Source organism: Aspergillus mulundensis (assembly GCF_003369625.1).
Source record: "Aspergillus mulundensis strain DSM 5745 chromosome Unknown scaffold_29, whole genome shotgun sequence".
Lineage (NCBI taxonomy): Eukaryota > Fungi > Ascomycota > Eurotiomycetes > Eurotiales > Aspergillaceae > Aspergillus > Aspergillus mulundensis.
The window spans coordinates 74,776-98,846 of NW_020797917.1; the positions used below are offsets into that span (position 1 = coordinate 74,776).

Here is a 24,071-nt window from a genome sequence, read left to right on the forward strand (position 1 = left end):
GCATAATCTATACAAGACTGGTTGTCTGCTGACTTCAATGGGTACTTATCCGTCTTTTGCTTCTTCTTCTTCTTCTGGTTCTTCTCGCTGCAGCAGTGCGTCTTGCAGCTTTTTTAGTGCTTCAGCAGGTCCTAGTTGGGCCCCCAGCATGATTGAATACCTGGAAAGGGGAACCAAGGAGGTCATCGCCTTCGACGCATATCCTTGACCCACATCTATGGCTGACTCGTGGTCCCTTTCGAATAGTGGATTCCAACGGATCTGGAATACACTCAGCTTCTTCTACTGTTTGTGGGTTGCTAGCCGGTTTGGCATTCTAAAAGATCTGGCGCCAGTAGTGTCCTGCCTACGTTCGTCTCCAATTTCTCTGGCTTAAAGCACCATTCCAGCATTACCCCTCTCCAAGGCCATCCGCCCCAATCGATCTACAGCATGCACCCGGGGACTCGGGATCTGCAGGCATAGGCCTGGGCTGTTCGTTTCTTTGGTGAGCCAGGTTGACGGCTCAATGCCTGTCGATCAATCTATCATTTTGCACCATCTGGTGATCCAATCATTCAGTCACAAGTCACACTCTGAGGACCGGAATCCTTACAACGGGCCACGCAGTTCAGTTCATTCGCGGCATGAACTCATCCCTGTGTCGTTTAATGATCATCAATCTCTCCGCGGCCCCTGGTATGCTCTGCTGTTTGTTACTCCTTCTAGACTACGGCAAGGTAAGGTCCACTTCGTATTCCTTTCAGTTAATCCATTTCATGTATCAGATCTTATCTTAGAACAATTGTACTTCGTGCGAACTGTATCCCCTCCGACGCACACGGGATCAGACTCAAGTCCTTCGATCCATGAAGTATCATGTCTTTGACCTCTTTCCAGTTTATCAGTTGTCCCCAACTCATACGTGCTTGCAATGCCAAATGCGTGCTCATAGTCAACGGGACTCTATACCTGCGGTGGACCAGATCAGTCTTCAACATCATCTAGAACAAACTGTTCACAAGATACGCGCCTCTAACCTGCTTACTCGTGGATCTCTCGAACGCGCTGTGTATTCATCTTCGAAAAAACACATACACTGTTCAACAGGCCGTTTTCAGCCAGTAAATGCACTCTAGACTAAATCAAAAGGATCGCCCGAGATCATAGCCATTCATACAGAGTACTCGACCATGACCTCGAAGGTTCTGGACCCAATGCACGCCTCTGCAATCAGGCCAGCATATCTGTACGGAACATCGCGCCCAGTTCCCCCGAACCTTGGACTCAGTCCGGCCCCTTACTATACCTATCTACATAAGCGGCAGTAAACACGCCTCACAATCTCATCTATGCTCAACATAATCGGAATCAGAACCCACCTTCCGAGGTAAGGCTGTCGGAACTGACACATCATTGATCTACTTACTAGTGGATTTACGACCAGTCTGGACATGTACATTTGCTCTAACGCTCGGTAGGTGCCACTCCCTGCTCCGCAGAAGGCAAATGTATGGAAACGGAACTGAACAAGCAAGGCACGCAATTACTCGCGGAAAATTTACATGTCAGAAGAAGTCTTTACTCGTACTGCGCCCTTGCGGAGCACTGCCCCGTCAATTCTCATAATTCGACTTCTGCCTGGGTCGACTCTACAAAATATTTCCAGCCTCTATCTACAAACTACCTCGGTACATCAGTAGGCATAGGCACCTATGTACTGGGCCACAGCACAGCGCGCCGGCCCGAACGCATGCATGAGCAACATCATGCATTGTATCGGGCCCGATGTGCGTATACGGAGTACAGATATCAATCACCCATCAATTGCATCATACCCACATGCCTGTAAGGGCTTCTCCCAACAAAGCCAGCGGGAAATGGAAGTCTGCAGCGTTGGCGCAAGGCACGGTCACACAAGGTACGCAGTTTCATGGGTTGCCACTTGCTATCCGCTATCTACCCGGTAAACCAGACCAGTTGCATGTACATGTTAGGCTCCATCGAACCGGGGCCACGGGTCACTGCCTATGGTGCAATTTCGACTCACTGTCTACCTTATACTAGGTCGAGGTTGAAGTGGCCCGCGGGAAAGACCTCAACCCACCCGGTCCACTGGCCGGTTCGTGACCGATAGATCCCCCGGCCCGTCCACGTTACTATCATCTACTCCATCGTCCTGGCGTCGACTCGGGCCAAGCAGATGAAAAGCGAAGCAGATAAATAAGGATATACGGAGTCCGACTGCAAGCCCGGTACACCCTTATGGACAAATTTCCCTTCCGTATCCTTAATGGGATAGTTGGGTAAATGGTACAGAAAGACTAGGTACGAGCGCCTACTTCTATCGCTGTGTCAGTGTGTCCACTCCAGAATCCACTACTAACAGACTCAACCCGTCCAGATGTCATATCCACCCTCTTCCACCTCCACCTGCGAGTCCGCGAATCTGCGAGCCTACGAGGGAACCGTGCCGCGAGACCAGGTGCCGCAGCGCTGGGCTGCGACTCGTGAGGTACTAGCTCGACAGCTTCAAGGTTCTGTTGCGATATATAAACTATGGAAGTCGATATTGATCGTGCCGCACCACATACCCACGAGATCGAATGGAATCTGTTTCCGAGACCAATGAGGACGCTGCGACGGCATTCACGAAGCACAGTCCACAAGGGGACGGGAGTCAACCCCAGAATCACGATTCCGAATATGCGCCAATCGATACCTAAGTTGGGCTTCCTAGTAAAGGTACTTATGCTCGGAGTATCTCATAAGCTTGCCTGGTTGATCCCTCTCTGTTTTGGCCATAGCAGGGAATCGGATGGACAAGTTCCTGCATTTCTCCTGTAAGATAACTAACATCTGGGAAACACTTCAGCACCGAGAAACCTGCAGGCGCGAAGCTCAATATGTCCTCATTCTATGTCTCTAAGGTATGTCCCACTCCAGTAGACGTCCACGAAAGCCTGTAGTTGGCCTACGACCCAACTTCACAGTCTATCCTGATAGCCATATCATAGGCCCACGAAGTCACTGCTGCCTATGTTCCCTCCATTTTCATTTTCCCCAGGACTTCAGGAACTCGATCTGGGCCAAGGGTATCAGGAAGGACTGAGAAGCCCTGTTGGGCGTATAATTTGACCGTACAAGGCCATTGGAGATAGGGAGGATATATAGCACAGGCCAGTAACGTTCAAGAAATCTTTCTTGTTGTAGTCAGTGCTCAGACGTTATAACAAGTCCACAGACGGGATCAATTCAAGAGTTGCGCGAATGCTTCAAATGGGCTCAATAAAGTGATGACGATCGTTGCAGCTGCATGACGTTGTACTCCATGCTCCGTGTTACGCGATAAAGGTTGTCGTCAACTGGAAGATTTTTCAGCCAGTGACCAATGATGTTGTTGAACAGGATCATCCCGGGAAGGGAAAGATATATATATCATCAGCATTAAGGCCTTGGGTATACCCACATCGCGACCGCGCGAAGCGAGATGCACTATCCCGGACAGTGCGAAAGTAGATCATACAGTATTAGACCTTGGATTCCTAGACATTTGCTGTATAATGTTGAAAAGGTTGCCGAATATATGGAGGCCTACACCATACGGAAGAGGTGTCCGGATGAGATGCCGGAGAAATTGCCACAGTTAATAATTTAAGTGAGTCGAAGCGCAGCCTACAGGCAAACGAACACGATCGTGATCTTGAAAGTTCGATCCAGTTGCACGCCATGGCAAGGAATTCGCGATACGGTTAAGGTCATCAGAGATAAGCATGAACTGCGGAAAGAACGTCTATAAAACAGCTAAAACAAGATTCGAGCACCACCAGCTCGGAACATACACCTTGAATATTTCCACTAGGCCCGTAGACCAAAGGCGCTTTCCAACAACTGCTGACGGAAAACGAGAAGGGTGCCCAGAACTTCAATTATTATCATAAGAACAACGCGGTACAGATATCGAAACCCCAGTGCTTATTATGTCACTTTACACGACCACGGCGGGCGAAGGAAAAGACGAAACCAGAACGCAAAGATGCATACACAACTGTCAGGTATCCATGGCCATTTTACAGAACATACTGGACGAGAAGGCCGAACATGGCGGCAACACCCATGGCGGGGACGTTGGCAGCAGTCAGGACGGCAGCGTCATCGGTGGGGGAGGAGGAGCTGCTGCCGGAGGTGGTGGTGCTAGAGCCAGAGGTGCCGTCGGCAGTGGTGGGGTCGCTGGTCTCAGCCTCGCACTTGTAGGTACCGTGGATGGTGTTGTCCTTCCAGGAGTTGAAGGTGGAGCAGCTGAAGTTACCAGTGCTCTGCATGTTGAATCCACCACGAACGTTCTTGAGCGAGGGAAGAGTGGCCTTGTCGAAAGCACCGCTGAAGTCAATGGCACCGGTGACGGTGGCAAGCTTGGGGAAGCTGATGGACTTGAGCTTGTCGTTGCGGGTGATCAGGAAACCACCGTTGACGGTCTCCAGGACGGGAAGGCTGAGGTTGGAGAGCTGGGAGTTGTCCTCGAAAACAAGGTCACCAGTTTCCGTAAGGTTGGGAGCGCTGAGAGATGAGAAGGAGTTGCCCCAGAAACCGAGCTGACCCTCGAGCTTGGTGAGAGAAGGAAGAGAGACCGAGCTGACGTTACGGATGGTCAGGTTGGTACCGGAGGCGAGGTTGGGAAGAGAGATCTCCAGCTCGTCGTAGTTACCAGCGAAGTTGATCAGGTTGGTGGCGTTCTTGAGGTTGTTCACGTCGACGGTCTCGAGCTGAGTGTTGTCGGTGACGATGAAGCTCTGAACAGAGTTGAGCGAAATTCCGTCGAGGGAAGAGAGACCGGTGTTGACGATAGAGACACTGCCGGCCTTGGTGACACCCTTGGTGAAACCGAGGCTCTGGAGGACGGGGACGGCCTGGAAGTCAATCTCGCCGACCGAGGTGAGCTGAGGGAAGTCAAGCGAGGTGAGCGAAGTAGCACCATCGAGCTTGAAGGTGTCGTCAATTGTCTCAAGAGTGGGTGCAGAGAGGGCGGTGATGTTCGCGCCACCGGTGCTGGACAGGGCACCCTTGATCCTGGTAACACCGTTGATGGTGACAGAGCCGGACAGGCTGTCGGAGAGCTCGACATCACCGTCAAGAGTCTCACAGGTGTTGTAGCCGTCCAGGTCGCTCTGGCTGCTGATGGTGATGGTCTTGCCACTACCGCAGTCTGATCCCTAGTTAGACAACGCGCGACCGGAGCGTAAACAAGACATTATTTGACTCACTAGCAGCGAAGACGGCGTTGGCCGCAGCGAGGGCGGGAAGAGCGTATTTGACGAAAGCCATTGCTATGTCTCTGAAGCAAAGTGCATGAGTTAGCCTCTGCAATTCGCGATCTTGCCGACTACAACACTCACCGGAAGGTAGATTAAATAGTTATTCGACGGGCAATGCCTGGCCCTGTGTGTCGAGCAGTCGAGCAGAGTCGAAGATGCCGAAGATGGGAAAGAGGGTTGATAAACGAATGAAAGAAGGGGAGCTTCAACGAGGGAGAAGCTTTTGGGCAGACGTTTCTCGGGCGATGAGAAGACGGATCCGGAAAGTACGAGCTCAAACAGAGAGGAATGAAGGGAAAGAAAGCGAGAGAAAGGAAGCGAGGGAAAAGGAAGGACTGGATGGCGAGTCGCAGAGGAGGAAAGCAGGCTTTCAGGGAGGACAAGAAAGGAGTCGTGGCCTGGTTCGGTCTGGTTGGTGGAGCCCTCCTTGCCATACCAGCCCCGCTGTATTACAGGCACGTTACCCACACTACTTACGCAGTTTGTTGATTGATTTAGTTACATACGGCAGTGAAGAATCTCAATCATCTATCCGGCTCTGTACTCTATAGCCTTCATAGCCTTCATGACCCCTTGACCTCTGGCCATCTTGTACTCTGTATGCCCCTCCTGAATCCTATCTCTCACCATGACTTCGTACCTCTAGTCTTATCTGCATTTTAGCGGTCCCACTTGGTGTCATCCTATATTCATCCTCAAATTGGTGTTTCACTCTCGCCTGCATAAGAAAACTCAGAGATGATGCAGCGAATCCCAAGAGAACTCAGTAGTAAACTCTTGACTTAGAAGCAAACTACCTATATATGCCGGGCTGTCTGAAGAGAAGATCGTGTGCTCCAGATGAAAGAACAGAATCCTAGCATAATATTTCAAACTGGACTTGGCTCTGGAGTCTGGTCAAGATACAAAACCGTTGCTACTGGTTGACTGGCGGGAGAGACAAGGACAAAGTGCTGACCACGCCAAGCGCTTTAAAATACAAGACAGCCAGAACCATTTGATATCACAGATATTCCGTACATACCCATCCTCAATAGTCAATATCTGATATTCTATTTTCGTCCATTCCCCTCCCCAGATATGGTGTCAACAACATTCAGGAATGCTGCTATACACACGGAACATCATTAGTCCAGGAGTGGACGCGTCGCCCGGCGACTTTGAGTGACTTTGGCGACCCGCTTGCGATTCTTTACCCCGGCCACTGAGCACCATCCGCCGGTATGTGATCCTTTGGAATCCATCCTCGATACAGAGAGTTTTGATGAACATTTCAAATTAGACATGCAAAGGGTCTTGCTTGCAGAATGCGAGGAGCTGCTGTGTTGTTCCCACGATCAATCGATCTCGCAACATGCCCCCATGAGGTCATGGGCCGACAACCAAGCAACAATTGGCCAGGTTCATCAAATTATCAACAAATCCCAGGCACAGGCGGGTCTGACTCGCAGCGGACCTCCAATAAAGCTGATCATTTGGAATGCGCACTAAGAATAGTGTGGCGAATACATGGGGCATATCACGTGCAAGCCATGTAACCTTTGGGCCTACGTTGCTGGCAGCTGTAACTAACATACAATACGTGTATGATACAGGAAAAAACAAGTCCGTGAAGAGCAAGAAAAACCTGCATGACGGACGCTTCCAGGAGATGATGCTCGGAGGGTGGCGAAGCCGAAAGCTTGTTGCTATGGGACTAATTGATCGTTCATTTACGGAGCACTGAATCTTGCCCATATACGAAGTAGATCGCTGTTTATCCAATTATCTTTCCGACTTCGTAGTATGGTGTTCTCTACGGAGAATATCGCCGGCCAAAAATAAGGGTGCGTCCTAGCAATGATATTATTCAGGACCAGTCTGGACTCTGCAGCTGGAGCCTCACCTTTGCGAGGTCATTTGCATGGCGGCTACGGAATTGACTCTCCTAGAGTCTAAGACGTCGAAATACCTAACTCCACAGATCCCTGTCGTAATTCGCACATCGCAATATTGGGCCTCGACTTCCAGGTTATGCGTTCACAAAAGAATTTGATCAGCAAGTGGCCCTTATTGTTTGAAGATCTTGCGTGTTTCATCTCGTTCTGTTTCCAATTTCCTGGACTCGTCAATGTCATGTAGCCTCCAACGGGATCGGCACTCGGAAACAGAGTCTAGGGACATATCTAACTTTGTTGTTTGATGCCCTGTAGTCTATTCTCTATAGAGACTCGAGACTCGTCTCAGCAGCTCGTGGGATGATGCAAGCGTTCTGCTTTATGAACACGTATTTTCCTCAACACGTTCGTTGGCGCCACTTGTATCGAGTCGGTGGCTGATAAGGGGCTAGACCTTTAATCTTGTGTTTATTCGAGACGCAGATCATAACAGCTGGAGTCCGCGGGTGCCGTTCGCAACCCCTCGTGAAGGTGAAGCAGACTATGAATTTGTCAAGAGTTGATCTATGACACCACTTGCATCTTCCGTTTCCTCAGGAGGAGGCTGGTATCGCTCCAAGCCACCCACGAACATGCAAGAATGTCCAGAGCGTTGGCAGGGGTCACTTGCTCTAACATCCACTGGACCAGAGAAATCGCTTGATTCTCAAGCGCATTCATAAGCTATGAGCTAACCTTGTATATCGTACTCTGCCCGTCCAATGCAGGGACATTTGACGGGATCTCCCAAATTGACGCGAGATTCAGGGTTCAGCAAGGTGGCAGTTGTTTGACATTTCGGCACCGACCAGAGCGCGATTGGTTACAACAGAGCGAAGCTTTCGCGCATGAAACAGCAGATATAGCGGCACAGATTCTCGTGTTTCATCGGAGGCCGGCTCGCCTGTCATACGCCGTCACGGATGGCCCGTGGCAGCGGCACGATTCCAGCGACTGGGCATGAATTACTCCGAGTGAAAATTACTGAGACAATAATGATACTGTTCTAGGCCTTCGAGGTATGCTTCTCGGGGGTCGGAACAGATCTCGAAGCTTAGGCTAGGACCATGAATAGTGGCATCATACAATGATACAGAGTAGATGCAGCTCGAGCCTCGAACATGCTCAGGATCAAGACAGTGGATCCATGGGATACTTTATCCATACTCCGTACCAAATGCAAGAACCCGGTAGACTCAACGCCGACCGCCAACTCTAAACCAAGCTCCATGGACCATGGTCAGCGACTGGGCAACACCCTATCTATGTACGGAGCTTTCAGGTTTGCCGAGCGGGCCACGCACTCGGAGTTCCAAGTTGCAATAAGGATGATGCTTTCGTAAGGATGACACCGTGAGCTGCTTACTCCGCACCCCGGATTCTAATCGCTGAGAGCGTCCTTGAGCTCTCTTGTACTCAAAACCACACAAACAGGTCAATATAGTTGTAAGAGCAGCCCCAGCAACCAACCAGTTTCTATCCAAACATAAATCTGCTTCACCAAAATGGCCCTCCGCCGCTCCACCCGGCTGAGCGCGCTGCTTCCCCTCACATCAACATCAACTCCTCCAGCGGCGACACCAGCATCCCAACGCCGCAACGGAGTCACAAAAGCCCGGAAACCATCAACAAAAGAAAGACAGAAGAAGGCACAGACAATCGAAACTATACACTCGCACACTCAGTCCCTCACGGATCCAGATACTACCCAGCAAAACCCAGCAACGACTGCCCCTACCCTCCCGCCTCCCTCCGCGGCTGAAGTCAACATCAACGCCCACAATGGAAATTATTGGGAGAGTACACCGGTACAGAACAAACGCCCCCAAACGCCTCCCCCGCTCAACCGCCCCGTTGAACCGCACCGCACAAATGCAACCCTCCTAACCCCGCATGGCTCCTCCCTCGTCGCCTACCCGCCAGGAACAACAGGGACGGACATCTCGCCCTCGAAGCCGGGTCTGCCCCGGCCGACAGCAACAACAGGCACACTACTCGACAAGGCAACAGCGCACTTGATAGCGACAGATCTGCGCCTGGAGCCGCTGATTAAGGCGCATCGCTGTAGCCTGTTCTCGCCGGAGGGGTTGGCCGAGAAGATCGATCCGTTCCGCAGCTTGGTGGGTACGATCATCGGGCAGCAGGTTTCCGGGGCGGCGGCGAGGTCAATTAGGGAAAAGTTTGTGGCGTTGCTGTGGGGATTGAATCATACGGGTAATCATGAAGTGAAAGAGGCTGAGAACGAGGGGTATTTTCCTACCCCGGAGGAGATTGTCCGCGTTGATATGCCTACATTGCGGACGGCGGGCTTATCCCAGCGCAAGGCTGAGTACATCCACGGTTTGGCGGAGAAGTTTGCCAGCGGTGAATTGAGCGCAAGGATGCTACTGAATGCTAGTGATGATGAGCTGCTGGAGAAGCTGACTGCGGTGAGGGGATTGGGGAGGTGGTCAGTTGAGATGTTTGCATGTTTCACGCTAAAGCGGACTGATGTGTTCTCAACGGGAGATCTAGGCGTCCAGTAAGTCTCTTGAAGCTGGGCACTGCTAGTATAAATGCGCTGGGCCTGCTATCGCGGCTTTCGTTGAAGTCATTGACGCCGGTATAGGAGAGGATGTGCGGCCTTCTTGGGGAAGGACGTGAGTAAACTCAAGGCAAAAGGTGGTAAGTTCAAGTACATGTCCGAGAATGATATGTTGGAGTTGGCCGCCAGGTTCGCGCCGTATAGGTATGTTACCTCTTGAACCTCAGAGCTTGCAATATGTTGCGTCATGGCTGACATTACCTAGGAGCCTCTTTATGTGGTACATGTGGCGTGTAGTGGAAGTCGACGTTACTGTCATGAGCAAGTAAGCCAAGTGTTGCGGTCTTGGTCTTAAATCATAGCGAGGGACCATGCTTCAAGACTGCACCCGAAGATATAATCAGGCATAGCTAATATAGTGTATATACCCCGTTTCAGGCAGAAATGAGAATAAATTTGTACAGTATCAGTACACGTGGTTCGCACGGCATAATCCAAAGGCTCAAGCAACATTGGCGAATGCTCCACTCGACAGAACATGCAGCCGGAAGGAACAAATCTTGTATCGTCTTATCCCACACGTCTATATCCCCGAGGAGGGGGTTGTATTTTCCATGGCGTCATCACACGGAGCCATTTATTTCTTTCGGTTGACGACAAGGTTGTCAAGGTCGGCACGCTCGGCGTTCTCCTTCTCGATCTCGCGAATGATGGGGCTCAGGTACTCGACATCCTAGCGACGCAATCAGTATGAGCCATTGAGATCACAATTGCTTCCCAGAAGTCCATATCGTTCCATATAACGGCGTATTCGGGGCATTGATCCGTTGACAAATCCGGCTCACGGGATTGGCCGATGGATGCGGAGGCCTGGGAAAGCTATGGCGACGGAACGAAGCTCGAATAAACTCACCTCGTGGGGCTTAACGTGCTCCTCAGGGGGGAGAAGAGTGTGCGAGATAGAGCACTATAACAGCCGCTCGTGTCAGCGTATCATTCCTTCCAACCCTATCATATGGTGAAACCAACCTGGAAGGCTCTGCGGATACGGAAGATGCGGTCGTAGGCCTCCTTGGGAGGAAGACGCTTGAGAGCGGTCTGGACGGTGTCGCTCTCCTCGGGGATCAGGTCATCGGCCCTAATAATCATGTTAATATAATGTTGCATGCAAGCTGGTGGGAGCTTCGACGACCCCAGACAAGCGGGGATGACAGTATCCCAAGCAAGTCAGAGTCACAGCCAAGCAATGCAAGCCGCGCTCAAGCAACGAGTGCCACCCGCGCTTGTCCTAGAATCACCGCAAAAGAAGTGCGTACTTGAGACCGAGTCTTCTGTAGCCGGCGGCATCGGTGTACCAGTTGGCAATTGGCGTCATCCAGCGCTTCAACCAGGGGCGCTTGACGACGAAGTTGGTGAGAGAAGGGGCCGACATGTTGATAAGCCCGACGAGGAGCGATACGGAGTTCCAATTGACGGGGGTAGAGCGGAGGTGGTCGGAGAGTCAAGCTGAACGAGAGATGGCCCGACGTTGGTGTGCAAAACGAGAGGTTCGCGGGTGAGCCTTTCCAAAAAGATCCGATCTATGCCTGAGGCAGACATACAATACCTGCACGTGATCCGGTACTTTTGGTACTTTGTGCCTGAGGCGGGTCTGCGGACCTTCTCCGGCGAGAAACAAGTCCCAGAAACTGCTCACTTGAGGTTGTAGAGTGTGTATTACTCCGTAGGAGTCCGTAGGAGGGTGGTAGCATAAACCATGCACAACCCTTTGTAGACTACTCTAGCCCTTACGCAAGTCAAGCAACTCTGCGGGAATCGCGGTCCGCCCACATCTCCAACTCGACTGATTCAAACTCCGACACCCCATTTCTCGTCTCTCGTCATTCGACACCTGAGGCCGCAATTTCCCAATCATTTCACCCACGATATCCGTCTTCCGAGGTGGGATTGGGGCTCTCGATCTCTATATCACTTCTCCTTTTATCTTACTTTTCGCTCCCTGTCATAACTTGGGAACTCGACAGACCCCGCGACCTCGTCTGTACATCAGATAGGGCAACTTTAAACCCAGGCGGCATTGGCTCGCTCGTTAAATCCGATTCCTTGAACCTCCCTGCACCTGGCCGTCCTCCTCTACCCCACAAGATCTCGAATCAGCTCACAATTTCAAATTTCACCGCGGGTTTCTAAGTCCTTTGGGTTCCGGAGCGGGCACCGACATGCTCGGTTCCGGGATCCCTCATACGTGAATAACATCAAAACGGACAGCTGTGGAACTGCTTGAGCGCTGGCTGCAAGGATGTTTTCAGAAGAACACAAGACGTCAGGGACTTCCAGCGACTCGAGCAAGCAGCAAATGTCAACTCCCAATAGCACTGCGCCTGCAACCGTTCATATGCCCCCTACGGTTACGTCAAGTCCGAACTCCGCCCTCGTCAATCGCATCGAGCTCTTCGCCGCCCGTGCGCCGGACTGGTACGTCGCTCCGTTTTGCGGGGCCAGCGCAGGTGTGGCATCGGGGATTGTGACTTGTCCGCTCGATGTGATCAAGACGAAGCTTCAGGCGCAGGGGGGCTTCGTGCGGCGGGGGAAGATGGTGGAGGCGAAGACATTGTATCGGGGAATGCTGGGCACGGGGAGGGTTATCTGGCGTGAAGATGGTATTCGAGGCCTCTATCAAGGCTTAGGGCCAATGCTTCTAGGATATTTGCCGACATGGGCGGTATACCTAGCAGTTTATGACCGATCACGAGAATACTACTATGAGACTACTGGTGGGTGCTACCTCCGTCCGTCGCTGGCTCTCGAGCTTTTACTAAACTCATCATAGGTAGTTGGTGGCTATCGCGAGGATATGCTTCTATAACAGCGGGTGCCTGTTCTACCATTGCCACTAACCCAATATGGGTGATCAAGACACGGTTGATGTCCCAGAGCTTAAGGTCCACGACCGAAGGTTTCCGAGCTCCCTGGCAATACAGCGGGACCTGGGATGCTGCCAGGAAGATGTATAAAACCGAGGGTATTCTTTCCTTCTATTCAGGCCTTACGCCAGCGCTACTGGGTCTGGCGCACGTTGCCATCCAGTTCCCTCTTTATGAATACCTGAAAATGGCTTTCACCGGCTACAGCATCGGAGAACATCCCGATAATGGGAGTTCTCATTGGATTGGGATAAGTTGCGCAACATTTTTGAGTAAAATCTGTGCCAGCACTGTGACATACCCACACGAAGTTTTACGGACAAGACTTCAAACACAACAAAGAACCCCGCCATCCCCTTCACCCGAGGAGATTGCCTTTCGGGGTGGACTGGGTGGCATGGACCGCGGCCGTGGCGCCGGTGCGTCTTCATCAGACGGCATGCCCAATAGACCTCGCTATTCTGGAATCGTCCGTACATGCCAGACGATCCTGCAAGAAGAAGGCTGGCGGGCGTTCTACTCCGGGATTGGAACCAATCTATTTCGAGCTGTTCCCGCTGCCATGACTACCATGCTCACATATGAGTATCTCCGAAAGCTCTTCGGGCACTTAAAGCATGAAGGAGAGTTGAAGCTCAGACTGGAGGAGGAAAAAGACTCCACAGGCACAATATAGCTGACTGATTTATGATATCCCTACCGATTCTTTCATCCTTGAATTGCCGCTGCAAGGCCAACTGCCTAGAAGGCTTGATATATCCGCTATCATTGTCTTTGGGGCGTATAGCTCATATCTTACCAATTACAGCCAACCCTCGAGCGGGTCTTGCTGTTTCTTCGGCTGTTTTCTTATGTCTACGGTGATATGATAGAGTGATGGGGCTCTGATTTCGCATCACCAAGATTTCTGTTTATGAGCGCCGTTCTTACTACCCCATAACTTACATTACGCGCCTCGAAATGTACATATGAGATGAACATCGCTATCTAGGCGTATTGTTTCCTGCTCTAGTATTCACCACTTTCAGAATGCAAGGCAGGGTTCCAAGTGCGGAGTGCGTAGGCAGGATGTAGCGAACAGAATGAGGGCACGTGATTTATTTCCACACAAATATCTTTTCCGAAAACTTGCCAAGTTTGACTTCCATGCAACCAATTTTTCCTTCCACTTCACGTTTTATTCCACAATTGCACTATCAAGGGACCAAGATGCTCTACATTCTGTGGAATAATCAAGTCATTCAGGCCTCTTGCAATCTCGGCGTTGAAGTCTTGATCAGAAGCTATATTGCTCCCAAGCCAGACGGCTGTTCGAAAGCGCAAACTGGATTCTCAAGATAAGGTTCGTTCTTGAGCTTGCCCTACATCTCGTGGGATGCTACTGGGGTTCATCATGGGAACACAGCGCAAAATGCATCCACCGGTGAAAATGCATAAGCCATTGTAGCTTTCAAAAGAGAGCTCAACTACGATTCTTCCACGGCAGAACGCAAAAATCGCTCAGAATTTCAGTCCCTGAACTAGAGTCGTTTGCGTGATCTAGTACATGACCAGTGTCTGCGGCTTCCTCGAGCCGCGGATCTTTCAGATGCACAGTTCCTTCCCTCGCAACGCCAGGTCCGATCCGAGCGGTCGCTGTGCTTAATGCACACCTCGAATCGGTTGAGGAACGTTGCGCCTACGCGAAAATAAACACCTTCTCCACGACGGCCGCTTTCCTGCCTCACGATCTGGTTTGGGCGTTCTGGCCTTCGTTAAGCATAACTACCTTCATCCTTTGTTGAATTGCGGTCAGACCACGGGGCTCCTTCCTTGCACGTTATCTTTCAAGTTGGCAGGATAGGTATGTGCGGACCCGATGGTCCAGGGGTTGACCTCGTTGTCGGCCATCTGGTCCGCCATAGGGAGGTAGGGCTGGATATATTTTTACATCCCAGTCGTTCGCGGTTCGACTCCGCTTTGCGTCGTGCGACGCCCATTCTTTGCGCCTTACATCTGATATCTAGAAAGGCTCTTTGATCCTTACCATCTTAAACTGATGGTGTGATTGGATCCCCGCTGGCTATTCTTGTGGCGTCAGGCTGGAACCACGCCTGTCTTCTCTGCTCGCTATCATGCCTTGGATGCTTTGGTCACTGCATGGATGCCCTGGCTAGTCAACCCCCAGCACCGCCAATCTACGTTTGAGCGCTTCACATGTTGTTACGCGCCTACTCGATCTTGAGTCGCCACGATATATCTTCTCGGTCCTGACTTTAACTGAAATCAGGTAAGAATTCCCGCGAAAACCCCCGGTTTGACACACTTGCATGTTCCCATTCCCTTCTACTCTCGAGACTACCATGATGAATTTTTACATCTACGGAGATCTGGTCTTGTCAAGAACAAGCTGGATATGACCATTCATACACTGAAAATTCTGATCCCGATCTCGTCTCCTATACCTTCCTCTTGCACGTCTTTTCTCGGTCCATGCTGACATGTTAAAGATCTTCTAGGTAAGAGCGACCCGACCCGATCCGGCGTAGTATTAGTTCATAGGCAGGTAGTATGGATATAGTTCGTAGTCTCCTCAATCGCCAAATCAAGCACATTTTTACTAAATCTGTCGAGTAGCTAGTCATATACAAGCCGAAATATAACGACCTGAATTAATGTTGATACCAGATGTAGCCCAAACACCATCTAGCCCGAGACATCAAAGCATGGCTTGCAATTATATACATTCAAACAAAACAACCCTCTCCAGAAGCCCTGCGAGACTCTATACCTGTACCGCCTATCCTTTACTTTCCTTCTCCTCATCCAAGGCCCTCTTCACCCAGTCATCCTGCTTCAGTCTTCGTTGCGGCAGGCTCTCAGCCGTGGCCTGACCATGCGCCCCCCTCCTCGCAGAATTAATCGAGTAGATGCAGTAAGAGCACAGCACGACGGCCATTGTGAAAGCCGCAATGGGTGCATTTAGAGACTGCACCTGGTTAGTATACCGTTGCACTAGGTTGGTGCACTGAGAGAGAAGGAACGAGGGAAATGGCTTGGTTTGGTTTGGTTGCTTACGCCCGAGGAACGGCCGAGGGATTTCTTGGACATTGCCTCTTGTTTTTCAATATGCGATTTAAAGGCTTTTGTCGTGATTATATTAGGTCTTGTCCAGTTGCTTGTTGTTTGCTAGATAGACGAAGTCGTTGTAAAGTGGTTTAGTTGGAGGTGCCGAGACGGGCTTTGTGAGGTTTGGCCGTGTTTAGGGCGAGCTAGTCATAAGGCATGGGCGAAGTGCAGGACATACAAACAGAACATATACTTGTGTGCCATTAGTTGATCATGATTTACAATTAATGCAGTCCTATATACATTCTTCTAGCGCAAGTCTAAACATAGCAAAGTGAGAGTAGATGGCGAGATTTCAAGGAAACAAAAGCGGATTGTCTAGAAAAGATGTAAGAAAGCTGTAAGAATAAAGAAGAAGGAAAACACTGGAGAACGCCTCGCCGTGATGCACAGCTATACCAAGAAGACCAATTAATGTAATACAATAGGCAGTGGGATGTACTTATGAACGTCACGGACTACACAAGTCCCAACCGACTCTTCAGCGAGAGCACAGCCTCGTACACAGAGAGCTTGAGCTCTACACGTAGAAACTTTGTCCAGGCACAGAGGAACCGCCAGAAGTTTGATGGGCGCAACAGCCCACCGCGCTCATTGATAGTGTCCATCTGCTCTTCGAAGACGGTGCGAGTGGCGTAGCGGGCGAGAATGAGAAACGTCCGTACGGGGCCTTGGCGAGTGTGAAGGTTCTCATCGAGACTGCGAGCTGTAAATGCGTCAGTAAAGCTAAATCCAGAGTGGAAAGAGGAGAATTTACTAAGGTCGTTTGTTTTGAGGATTAGGAGCATGATTCGGGGCACCTGGCCCAGAAGTTCTACCAGCTGCTGGAGTAGGCCCTCACCGAGAGCACCGGAAATGCTTTCCTTCTCCGCTTCTGTCCGCGATGAAGCAATGTTCTTTTTCGTTAGAACGGTGTAGTCGCGTCCTGTTATTGCGCTAGCGAAAAGAGGAAACTGCTCATCCGTCACGCCGGCAACCTTGCGCGAGTACTCCCGCATGCCAGCCTCGTCCGCTTCAATCACAGAAAGCCAAAGCTTTGCGTAGTTGCGGCGAGTATCCCGAGGGATATCACGGTACAGGCCGTGGTCGTAGAGGATGATATCGAAGTTGTGACCACTCCGGCTAGGGTTCTTGCGGATGGCAATGTTCCCGCCGTGAGGATCACAATGCAAGGGAGCGTTGTCACCGAAAATCATCTCATTGAATATATGAGCAAATGCCGCTGAAACCTCATCCCGATCGATATGGTTGGCGTCTAGGAAATCTAGGTCATCGGGTCGAGCACCCGACAAGAACTCCATCACAAGGATGCGCTTTTGCGCCCACAGAACTAGAGACGTCAGAGAACTATACACACTCCTACATGGAAAGGAGAAGGGTACCTTCTGGAATCACTAGCGGGGCATCTGAGTGCATTTTGAAATATTCGCTGGCCCGGGTTGCATTATCCGCCTCCATGCGAAAGTCCAACTCTTGCGGCAACGAAAGATCCATCTCCTTCGAGAGCCATTCCAAGTCATACTCCGGAAAGAAGCGCTTCAGCATTGAGAACGTAAACCTTGTCAGCGCTAGGTCGAGCGGCGCCCATTCTGCCAACGCTGGATGCTGCACTTTTACCGCAACCTTCTCGCCGGTTTTCTTCAATGTCCCAATATGTACTTGCGCCAATGAAGCGGCACCAATCGGTGTCGACTCGAACGTCGCGAAGAGCTCATCAATCCGTTTTCCAGTATCCTTGACGAACATTTCCTCGATGGACTCGATCGACGAAACCGGGCATTTATCTTGGAGAGGGATAAAGGTAGTCGTCCATTCCAGCGGAAGCAGGTAGCCCATGCTACTCAAATGTTGACCAAGCTTGATAAAGATGGATCCATTTTTTTCCAGTACGCGCAGGGTCCGCTCGGCGCAACGCTTGTGGCAGGCTTGAATCGCTTCGCTTCGTTCCTCGGGCGTTGCGGTTTCTTGTTTGAGGGTCACTCGGTAGCTATATTGAAGCTGCATCAGTAAAGAATCATGTCTCTCCATGATTGGCTGACTTACTCGTTGATACAGACCGCTAACGTGCCAACAACCCTCCCCGTTCGCGCCGCAGCGCGATAGGCATGTCCAACTTCGTCAGAAAACACGAGTGTGCCAACGACAATAGTCCCTCCAACTATTCCATATTTAATCCACTTCTTTCCAGACCGACCAGCCTCAGAATGCTTTCCGTGACCACCGACCGTTTGTTGCGCTTCAGATCGAAAGGAAGTTTTCGTCGAAAAGGGCGTTTGGAATTCGCGTGCCGGGAAGTGCGCCTTATTCGGCTGGGTCGAGCTAGATACCCACCTGCAAAGCAAGGCGTGCGAACTCTGAAATGGAAGCTCCCTGGGAGCACAGCTTGAAGCAGTAGCAGTATATCGAAGGACGGCCGCCGGGTCACCGAGAGCCCGTAGTGGGGTGCGGAGCGCCGCTCTCATGCCGGGCACGAACAATGCCGTAGAGACAGCGACCACGAGTCAAGGGGAAAAGAAGGCCAGGTGATGGGTTCATCCGTACCCTAAGGCCATTGGGCGAGAGACGGAGGAGTAGATAGGAAGTTCTGCAAGGAAGGAGAGAAGGGAGAATGAGCCGATGGCGGAAGAGACAAAAAAATTGCCGCGTGGCCGTTGCGACGCGGATCGTGGCATTTTCGCCCCAGCCCGGGGCTCGCCGCGGCCATCACAGTAGATACAGCGGTCGTCGGAAAGAATATCCATTTGATATAGAAAGACTGCTACTATTTACAGGAACTACTGTCCAGACCGCAGATGCACCAAATGCCGTGCCCTACCAGCCAGGAAATCAATTGAGGATTGTAAACCCAAAGAGACTAAACCATGCACAGGCGATGAAACAGATGAAAACAACGCCGCCAATGCGCCTATAAAATGCATGGACTCGTAGAGTCTTGATATGAAGCACGACTATCCACGAGTCCTTTCCAACAAAAAGAAAATATAGCGCATTAATAGACATTTTGTCCACGGCCCTGCCGATTAGGGCCCTCGTTCTGCCTCGAACTGCGTCAACCGTCGGCGTCTTGGGAGAATAGACGGCCGACGAGATATAGAACTCGATGGTCGATTATCGTCCTCGGGAAGCAGGTCAACGTGCGATAACCTGTTGGACACTCCGCGAGCTATCCGGCTTCGTGAGGGACCGGAACTCCCGTTTACACCGATACCCGTTGTCGGCCCATCTCTGCTCCCAGGACGGAGAGCCAATGCAGAGCCACTGATCGCAGACCTTGGGCGCCGTTGCGTTTCCCTACCATCGAAGTAGGCTTTTGGCTGGCCTTGTCTACCCAACTGCGGTGTCACAGGCGCAGACTGGTTGACAAAGTGACCTGGAGGCGTCGCAGACGTACTCCCTCGTCTAACATTTGGTTTCAGCTTACCAAGTCCGTACGATTCACTTCGCTCGTTGGACTTGATTAGCTTTCCAGCCATATCACGGACAAGAACCGCAGGGTCATGCTCTAGCTCATGGATTGCCTCCAACAGCCCGTATCCTGCAAGTAGCCCACCCTGATGTTCGCTAGCATCGCAGATGCTGGATATAATGCGCAGAAGGTTCAAGCGGACCGCGGCCTTGGCGTGGTGGAGTTTCTGCCCTATCCTGCTGAACAAGTCTGGGCGTGCAAGAGTCGAAGCAATGGGAGGACTGAGCCTCAGAAGTTTTTGAAGGGGTTCAAGGATGTTCTCAAAGGCATTTGCTTTAGATAACGTCAAGCACCTCACAATCGCGTCAGTAAATGATGGCTGGTCGTAACGATTCTCCAATAAATGCTCTTCCACTTTAGCCGTCTCTTCCTGGAGCCTGTCCTGATAATTAGCTTGCGAAATATCTTGCAGATAGAAACGCCACACACCATATGAAAATTGCGTCCAAAGCTGTCACTTGCCAGTACGGGTCAGCAAGTAATGAGATGTAAAAAGCAAGTCCCTTATTTCGCCACAACTCCCGACGGCCAACCTTTCCAGAATGCGCCATATCGCACAGGATAGGCAACGCAAACTCCTTGAGGGGACTTCCGGTCTTTACAATTTTCTGGAGCAAAGGCACAATGCCGTTCAAAGCGGCATCTTCTTGTCGGGACTTGTTCAGGCGGCACATATTATAGATTGTGTTCAGGATCTGGTTAGAAACCTCCCGGAAATGTGGTCGCTTCATAGTAGACCGCAAGAGATCTGTAAGAACGTCAATTGCGTTTGAGTTCTGAAGAGCGTCGAGTGTTGTTGACAGCATAGACAGATTCTTAATGAACTTCAGCATAGTTATCTGGTGGGCGGGCGTCATACGCTTCAGTTCTTTCAAGACCCCTATGCTATAGTCAGCGACAGGAAATACAATGCAGGGCTGGGCCGTCTTTACTATGTAGAACCGTGCGCTCAGAAACCATTTCCTTGACATGGTTCTCGGCCTGCGAAAAGATGAAGAAGATATTTGCAATACGGCCTTCCACAATCCCGGCCAACTCGCCTTCTTCATCCAACACCCGGCTCAGAACAAGGGACAGCGGATCTAAAACAGAACTGCGTGACAAGATTCTGCAAAAGTCATTCTTTGGAGTCGAGCCCTGCTTGTCATTAGTATCACTTCCTTTGTTATGGAATAATATTTTGTCCCACCTGTAACTCGAAAACACTCCAGATACCGTTAACTCCCACCAGGACAAGGTCCCGTTCGTCCTCGTAATCGTCCTCTAGGAATTCAACTAGCACATTCAGGCCACCCGCACTAACAAACATCTGGAGGGTCAGTGTTGACGTTTGGTACATCTGCTGCACAAATGCTGCCGCCTCGAGTCGTATCTCTCGAGGATATTTTTTCGCAGCAAATTCGTTAATAATGGGAATACCTCCGACGAAGCAAAGATTCTCCTGTATCTCGTAATCATCATAGATGATTGCATTGACAATTTTCAACAAGCACAAAGTAATGTCGCGACGACGGCATAGATCAAGAATCTCCAATATTGGCAGCATGCCATGAGCACTGATGATGATATTTTTCGTCTCTGGGAAATCGCAGAAGACGGCCAAGAGTTGCTCGGATATATCTCCAAGTACCTCTTCGTCTTGCGACGTTTTCAAAGAACCGACCAACCCTTCAACTTGGTTACGTAGTCGGGCATGCTTGTCACGGGCGATATTAGCTTCGAGGTCCGTTTCGTCGAGGCCTTCCTCAAGCTGCGCGAAAGGATCATCCTCGTCATCCAAGTCTCCTAGCCAAGAATTGTTCGACAACTTCGTGTTTAGCATTAAGGTGCTCTTAGTTGATCCGTCGTCGCTTTCCGCTTTGTCTAACGTGACCCCATCGACGCCTAGAATATCAGAGAAGTCTTCATCGTGTTCGTTCTCGGCAAATTGCTGGATTTCGACTGTCCCCCGGTATCGCTTAACTGATATCTGTCTTCCGAGCTGGGGCGAATCTTCTTGCTCGGATGAACTCTGATACCGAACAACTTCCCTGGACCTTGCCGGCTCTGGCGAGTCCCTATTGTCATCGCTCTCCTGAAAATCGTCAGCCAAGTAGTCACGTTTCCAGCAAGGGGCCGAGACTTACTTGGAAAGCACTAATTTTGCGGTCAAGGACGTCCTCATTAGCTGAGATGATATCGGAATAATCTTCGACCGAATTTTCCTTATAGAACAACGGCGGACGCTGTTGCCGTATAGGCGATGACGAATTCTGGCTCGCTTGTCCGCCATGAGTTGGGTTTATGGCGGTATTTAGAGGCGGGCCCCGTCGCATTTGCGCGCCGTACGGTCCGTTCTGAGGCTGCGATATTCCTGCGTTTGCCTGCTGCGATGGCGAAGGTCGAATAGTCTTCAGTGGGTCATGTTCTCCGGCCTGCAGAGACCTTCCAAAGGGGTCATCGATGTCCTCAAAGCTATCGTCGGACTTTAAAACTGTACCATCAAGCGAGGCAAATGCCTTTAATTTCTCAGAAGAAAGCATGCCTCCGAAATTGTCGTGCGGACGAAGGTGAGGCAGCTGCAGTGCACTCGGTGAGATGGCAGTAGCAAAATCATTGTCCCAGTTATCTTCTTCAGAGCTAGGGGAACTAAACCTGTCCGCAACATTTCTGGAGACCGGGCTCGGAAGCGTAACTTTGGTTGGAGTATACCGAGTGTCGAGCCGCAAGGACGGTGGGTTCTGGTTGTCGCCTCTATTACCTCTCTTCAGGGTACTTGACTCCGGTGAACGTAGAGCCTCATTCCACTCCTGTACACTTTTCACTGCCTCTTCGTATTCGGTTGACTTTTTTGGAACTACCGAGTCAGACCTTCGAGCGTTCACGATCCACGGGTGCTTTAGAAGCTTTCGCGCAGACACACGAAGATTGGGGTCTTTCTGGAAACACTGCATCAAGAAATCTTTGACTGCCTTTGCAAGTATTAGTCAAGGGGCATGGAGACAATGGGCATGCAGCAGACTCACTGGTGAAGCACCTTGCGGAAGGGGTGGGTGATCGTCATGAACGATGCGGAAAAGAGCCTGCATTGGTTGCAGGTTATAATACGGGGGCTTTCCTTCCAGCAACTCGATGACAGTGCATCCAAGACTCCATATGTCAGACGCCGTTGTTGCTCCAGTCAGCTCGATCACTTCAGGAGCCATCCAGTATGGCGTTCCAACAACGCTTGACTCGTTTAAACCGGTCGTTCGGCTAGCCACACCGAAATCTGCCAACTTGACCAGGCCTTCTTTTGTGGTAAGAATATTTGCACCCTTGATGTCTCGGTGTATGACACCCTGATCGTGTAGGTAAAGAAGACCGTGGAGAACTTGAGACATATATACACCCACTAGGGTCTCAGGGAAACGGCCGAAGTTTTTGGCGATAGAGTGCAGAGAGCCATTCTCACAGTATCTAAGCCGTTAGCTGCTATGACTTATTTTTCCCCTCCTGAGCCTGAACATACTCAAGAATGATGTTCAAAGTTTCGGCCGATTTGACGAAACCCTGGTACTTCACGATATTTGGATGCTGTTGTCCATCAAGTCAGTGGTTGCGGCAAGTGTAGGGGCCACCAGTATCAGACACGTTGCGTCATACATCTAAGTTCTTCAGGAGATCGATCTCGAGCTGTAGCACGTATGTTAGCACGTAAAGCGAGCACCGTCGGGGTCGGCATCGTACCATGATGACCCGCAATTCACTCTTTGGAAGGTCCGCAAGCTTTATTTGTTTGACCGCAACTGTTTCCCCGGTGTTCCAGTTCAGAGCTCTGTACACAGACCCGAATGCACCACGACCCAAGCAATCACCCAATTGCTTCAAAGAACATCGTCAGTTACAATAACTAGACTGGCGACATAGGGGCCAAGCGTACATAATCTTTGAGCTCCGCAACATCTTTTGCGGAGGTCTTCCCCATCCTGTCATCTTTTGTTCTCTCGTCTCGTTTCGATGGGCTGGATCCGAGTCTTGTGAGGCGTCCTTTTGCGGGTATGCCGGACGTTCTGGACGCCGGATAAAGCCCTTCAGGCCCCTCGTTAGACCGAGACACCATGGCCGGCCAGGGTCAAAGCAATTTTCTATGATGGCACTCGACTCAATCCGAGTGTCGTCCTAGGCTGTAGGATCTCGAGCGCGGAGGAGGGGAGCGGAAAAGGCAGGCGCCGGGGAATCGATCGGATGGCTCATATCAGCACACTCGCTATGGCAGCGTAAATTGTCAGTAATAGTCGAGAGATCAGCTAATTAGACAGAGAGGTAGGATGAATGTATATCTGACTGGGTTTAGGCAATTCAAGTCGTGGGAGGGAGATAGAAAAAGACATACCGGAGGGATCCTTGTTCCTTCAATTGCGAAGCGGCGCTGAGAAAACGCGACAGGCCACATGGGGTCCTGACACCTTTTTTATCTCGGTCAGAGCCACGGATCGCCAGCGGTAATTCAGGAACAGGGATAAGAATCAAGCAGCCAGCAGTAATCCCTAGTGTTGTTCCCTGGGAGCTGAACCTTGGGAACAATAATTGACTAGCGGATGTTTTGATCCCTCTTTGAGTCTCCACAGGCCGCCACTATTTGAACTTTTGAAGCATGACGCACTGGCTGGCTGCTTGTGTACTCCGATCAGCCTTATCAGCCTAATGCTTCTAGAAACAACTAAACCCGTTGAGATATCGGGTATTTATGAGACACGGGAGGGATTATCTACTCGGATCATAAAAAAAAGCACGGGTGCGCTTGGGGTCGAGAAGCATCGCTAATATACGTTTATATCTTTGTAGGTTTGGCATTATACTTTCCAAAAACGCAACTGGCGA

The 24,071-nt window shown here is 50.8% G+C and overlaps 6 protein-coding genes across 6 annotated transcripts; 3 read left to right on the forward strand and 3 right to left on the reverse strand.

Moving 5' to 3' along the window:
• Positions 1-4,040: 4,040 nt before the first annotated feature.
• Positions 4,041-5,329, forward strand: DSM5745_11551 (uncharacterized protein; the record flags this gene model as incomplete). The annotated part of the gene is made up of 3 exons (XM_026753567.1): positions 4,041-4,521; positions 4,552-5,157; positions 5,247-5,329. 3 exons carry the CDS (start codon positions 4,041-4,043, stop codon positions 5,327-5,329), a joined length of 1,170 nt encoding a protein of 389 aa, XP_026597887.1.
• Positions 5,330-8,712: 3,383 nt separating this feature from the next.
• Positions 8,713-10,060, forward strand: alkA (DNA-3-methyladenine glycosylase II; the record flags this gene model as incomplete). Its single annotated transcript, XM_026753568.1, has 3 exons — positions 8,713-9,728; positions 9,816-9,935; positions 9,997-10,060. 3 exons carry the CDS (start codon positions 8,713-8,715, stop codon positions 10,058-10,060), a joined length of 1,200 nt encoding a protein of 399 aa, XP_026597888.1.
• Positions 10,061-10,368: 308 nt separating this feature from the next.
• On the reverse strand, positions 10,369-11,163 carry DSM5745_11553 (ubiquinol--cytochrome-c reductase subunit 7; the record flags this gene model as incomplete). Its single annotated transcript, XM_026753569.1, has 4 exons — positions 10,369-10,464; positions 10,645-10,698; positions 10,761-10,869; positions 11,048-11,163. The coding sequence occupies 4 exons, from the start codon at positions 11,161-11,163 to the stop codon at positions 10,369-10,371; spliced, it is 375 nt and encodes a 124-aa protein (XP_026597889.1).
• Positions 11,164-12,087: 924 nt separating this feature from the next.
• DSM5745_11554 (putative mitochondrial carrier protein) lies at positions 12,088-13,331 on the forward strand (the record flags this gene model as incomplete). Its single annotated transcript, XM_026753570.1, has 2 exons — positions 12,088-12,505; positions 12,562-13,331. 2 exons carry the CDS (start codon positions 12,088-12,090, stop codon positions 13,329-13,331), a joined length of 1,188 nt encoding a protein of 395 aa, XP_026597890.1.
• A 2,890-nt stretch (positions 13,332-16,221) lies between these two features.
• Positions 16,222-18,225, reverse strand: DSM5745_11555 (ABC1 kinase family protein; the record flags this gene model as incomplete). The annotated part of the gene is made up of 4 exons (XM_026753571.1): positions 16,222-16,469; positions 16,521-17,093; positions 17,146-17,750; positions 17,807-18,225. 4 exons carry the CDS (start codon positions 18,223-18,225, stop codon positions 16,222-16,224), a joined length of 1,845 nt encoding a protein of 614 aa, XP_026597891.1.
• Positions 18,226-18,783: 558 nt separating this feature from the next.
• On the reverse strand, positions 18,784-23,175 carry DSM5745_11556 (serine/threonine-protein kinase; the record flags this gene model as incomplete). The annotated part of the gene is made up of 10 exons (XM_026753572.1): positions 18,784-19,606; positions 19,659-20,109; positions 20,162-20,366; positions 20,419-21,303; positions 21,356-22,180; positions 22,235-22,667; positions 22,720-22,784; positions 22,854-22,883; positions 22,938-23,072; positions 23,131-23,175. The coding sequence occupies 10 exons, from the start codon at positions 23,173-23,175 to the stop codon at positions 18,784-18,786; spliced, it is 3,897 nt and encodes a 1,298-aa protein (XP_026597892.1).
• Between the last annotated feature and the right edge of the window lie 896 nt (positions 23,176-24,071).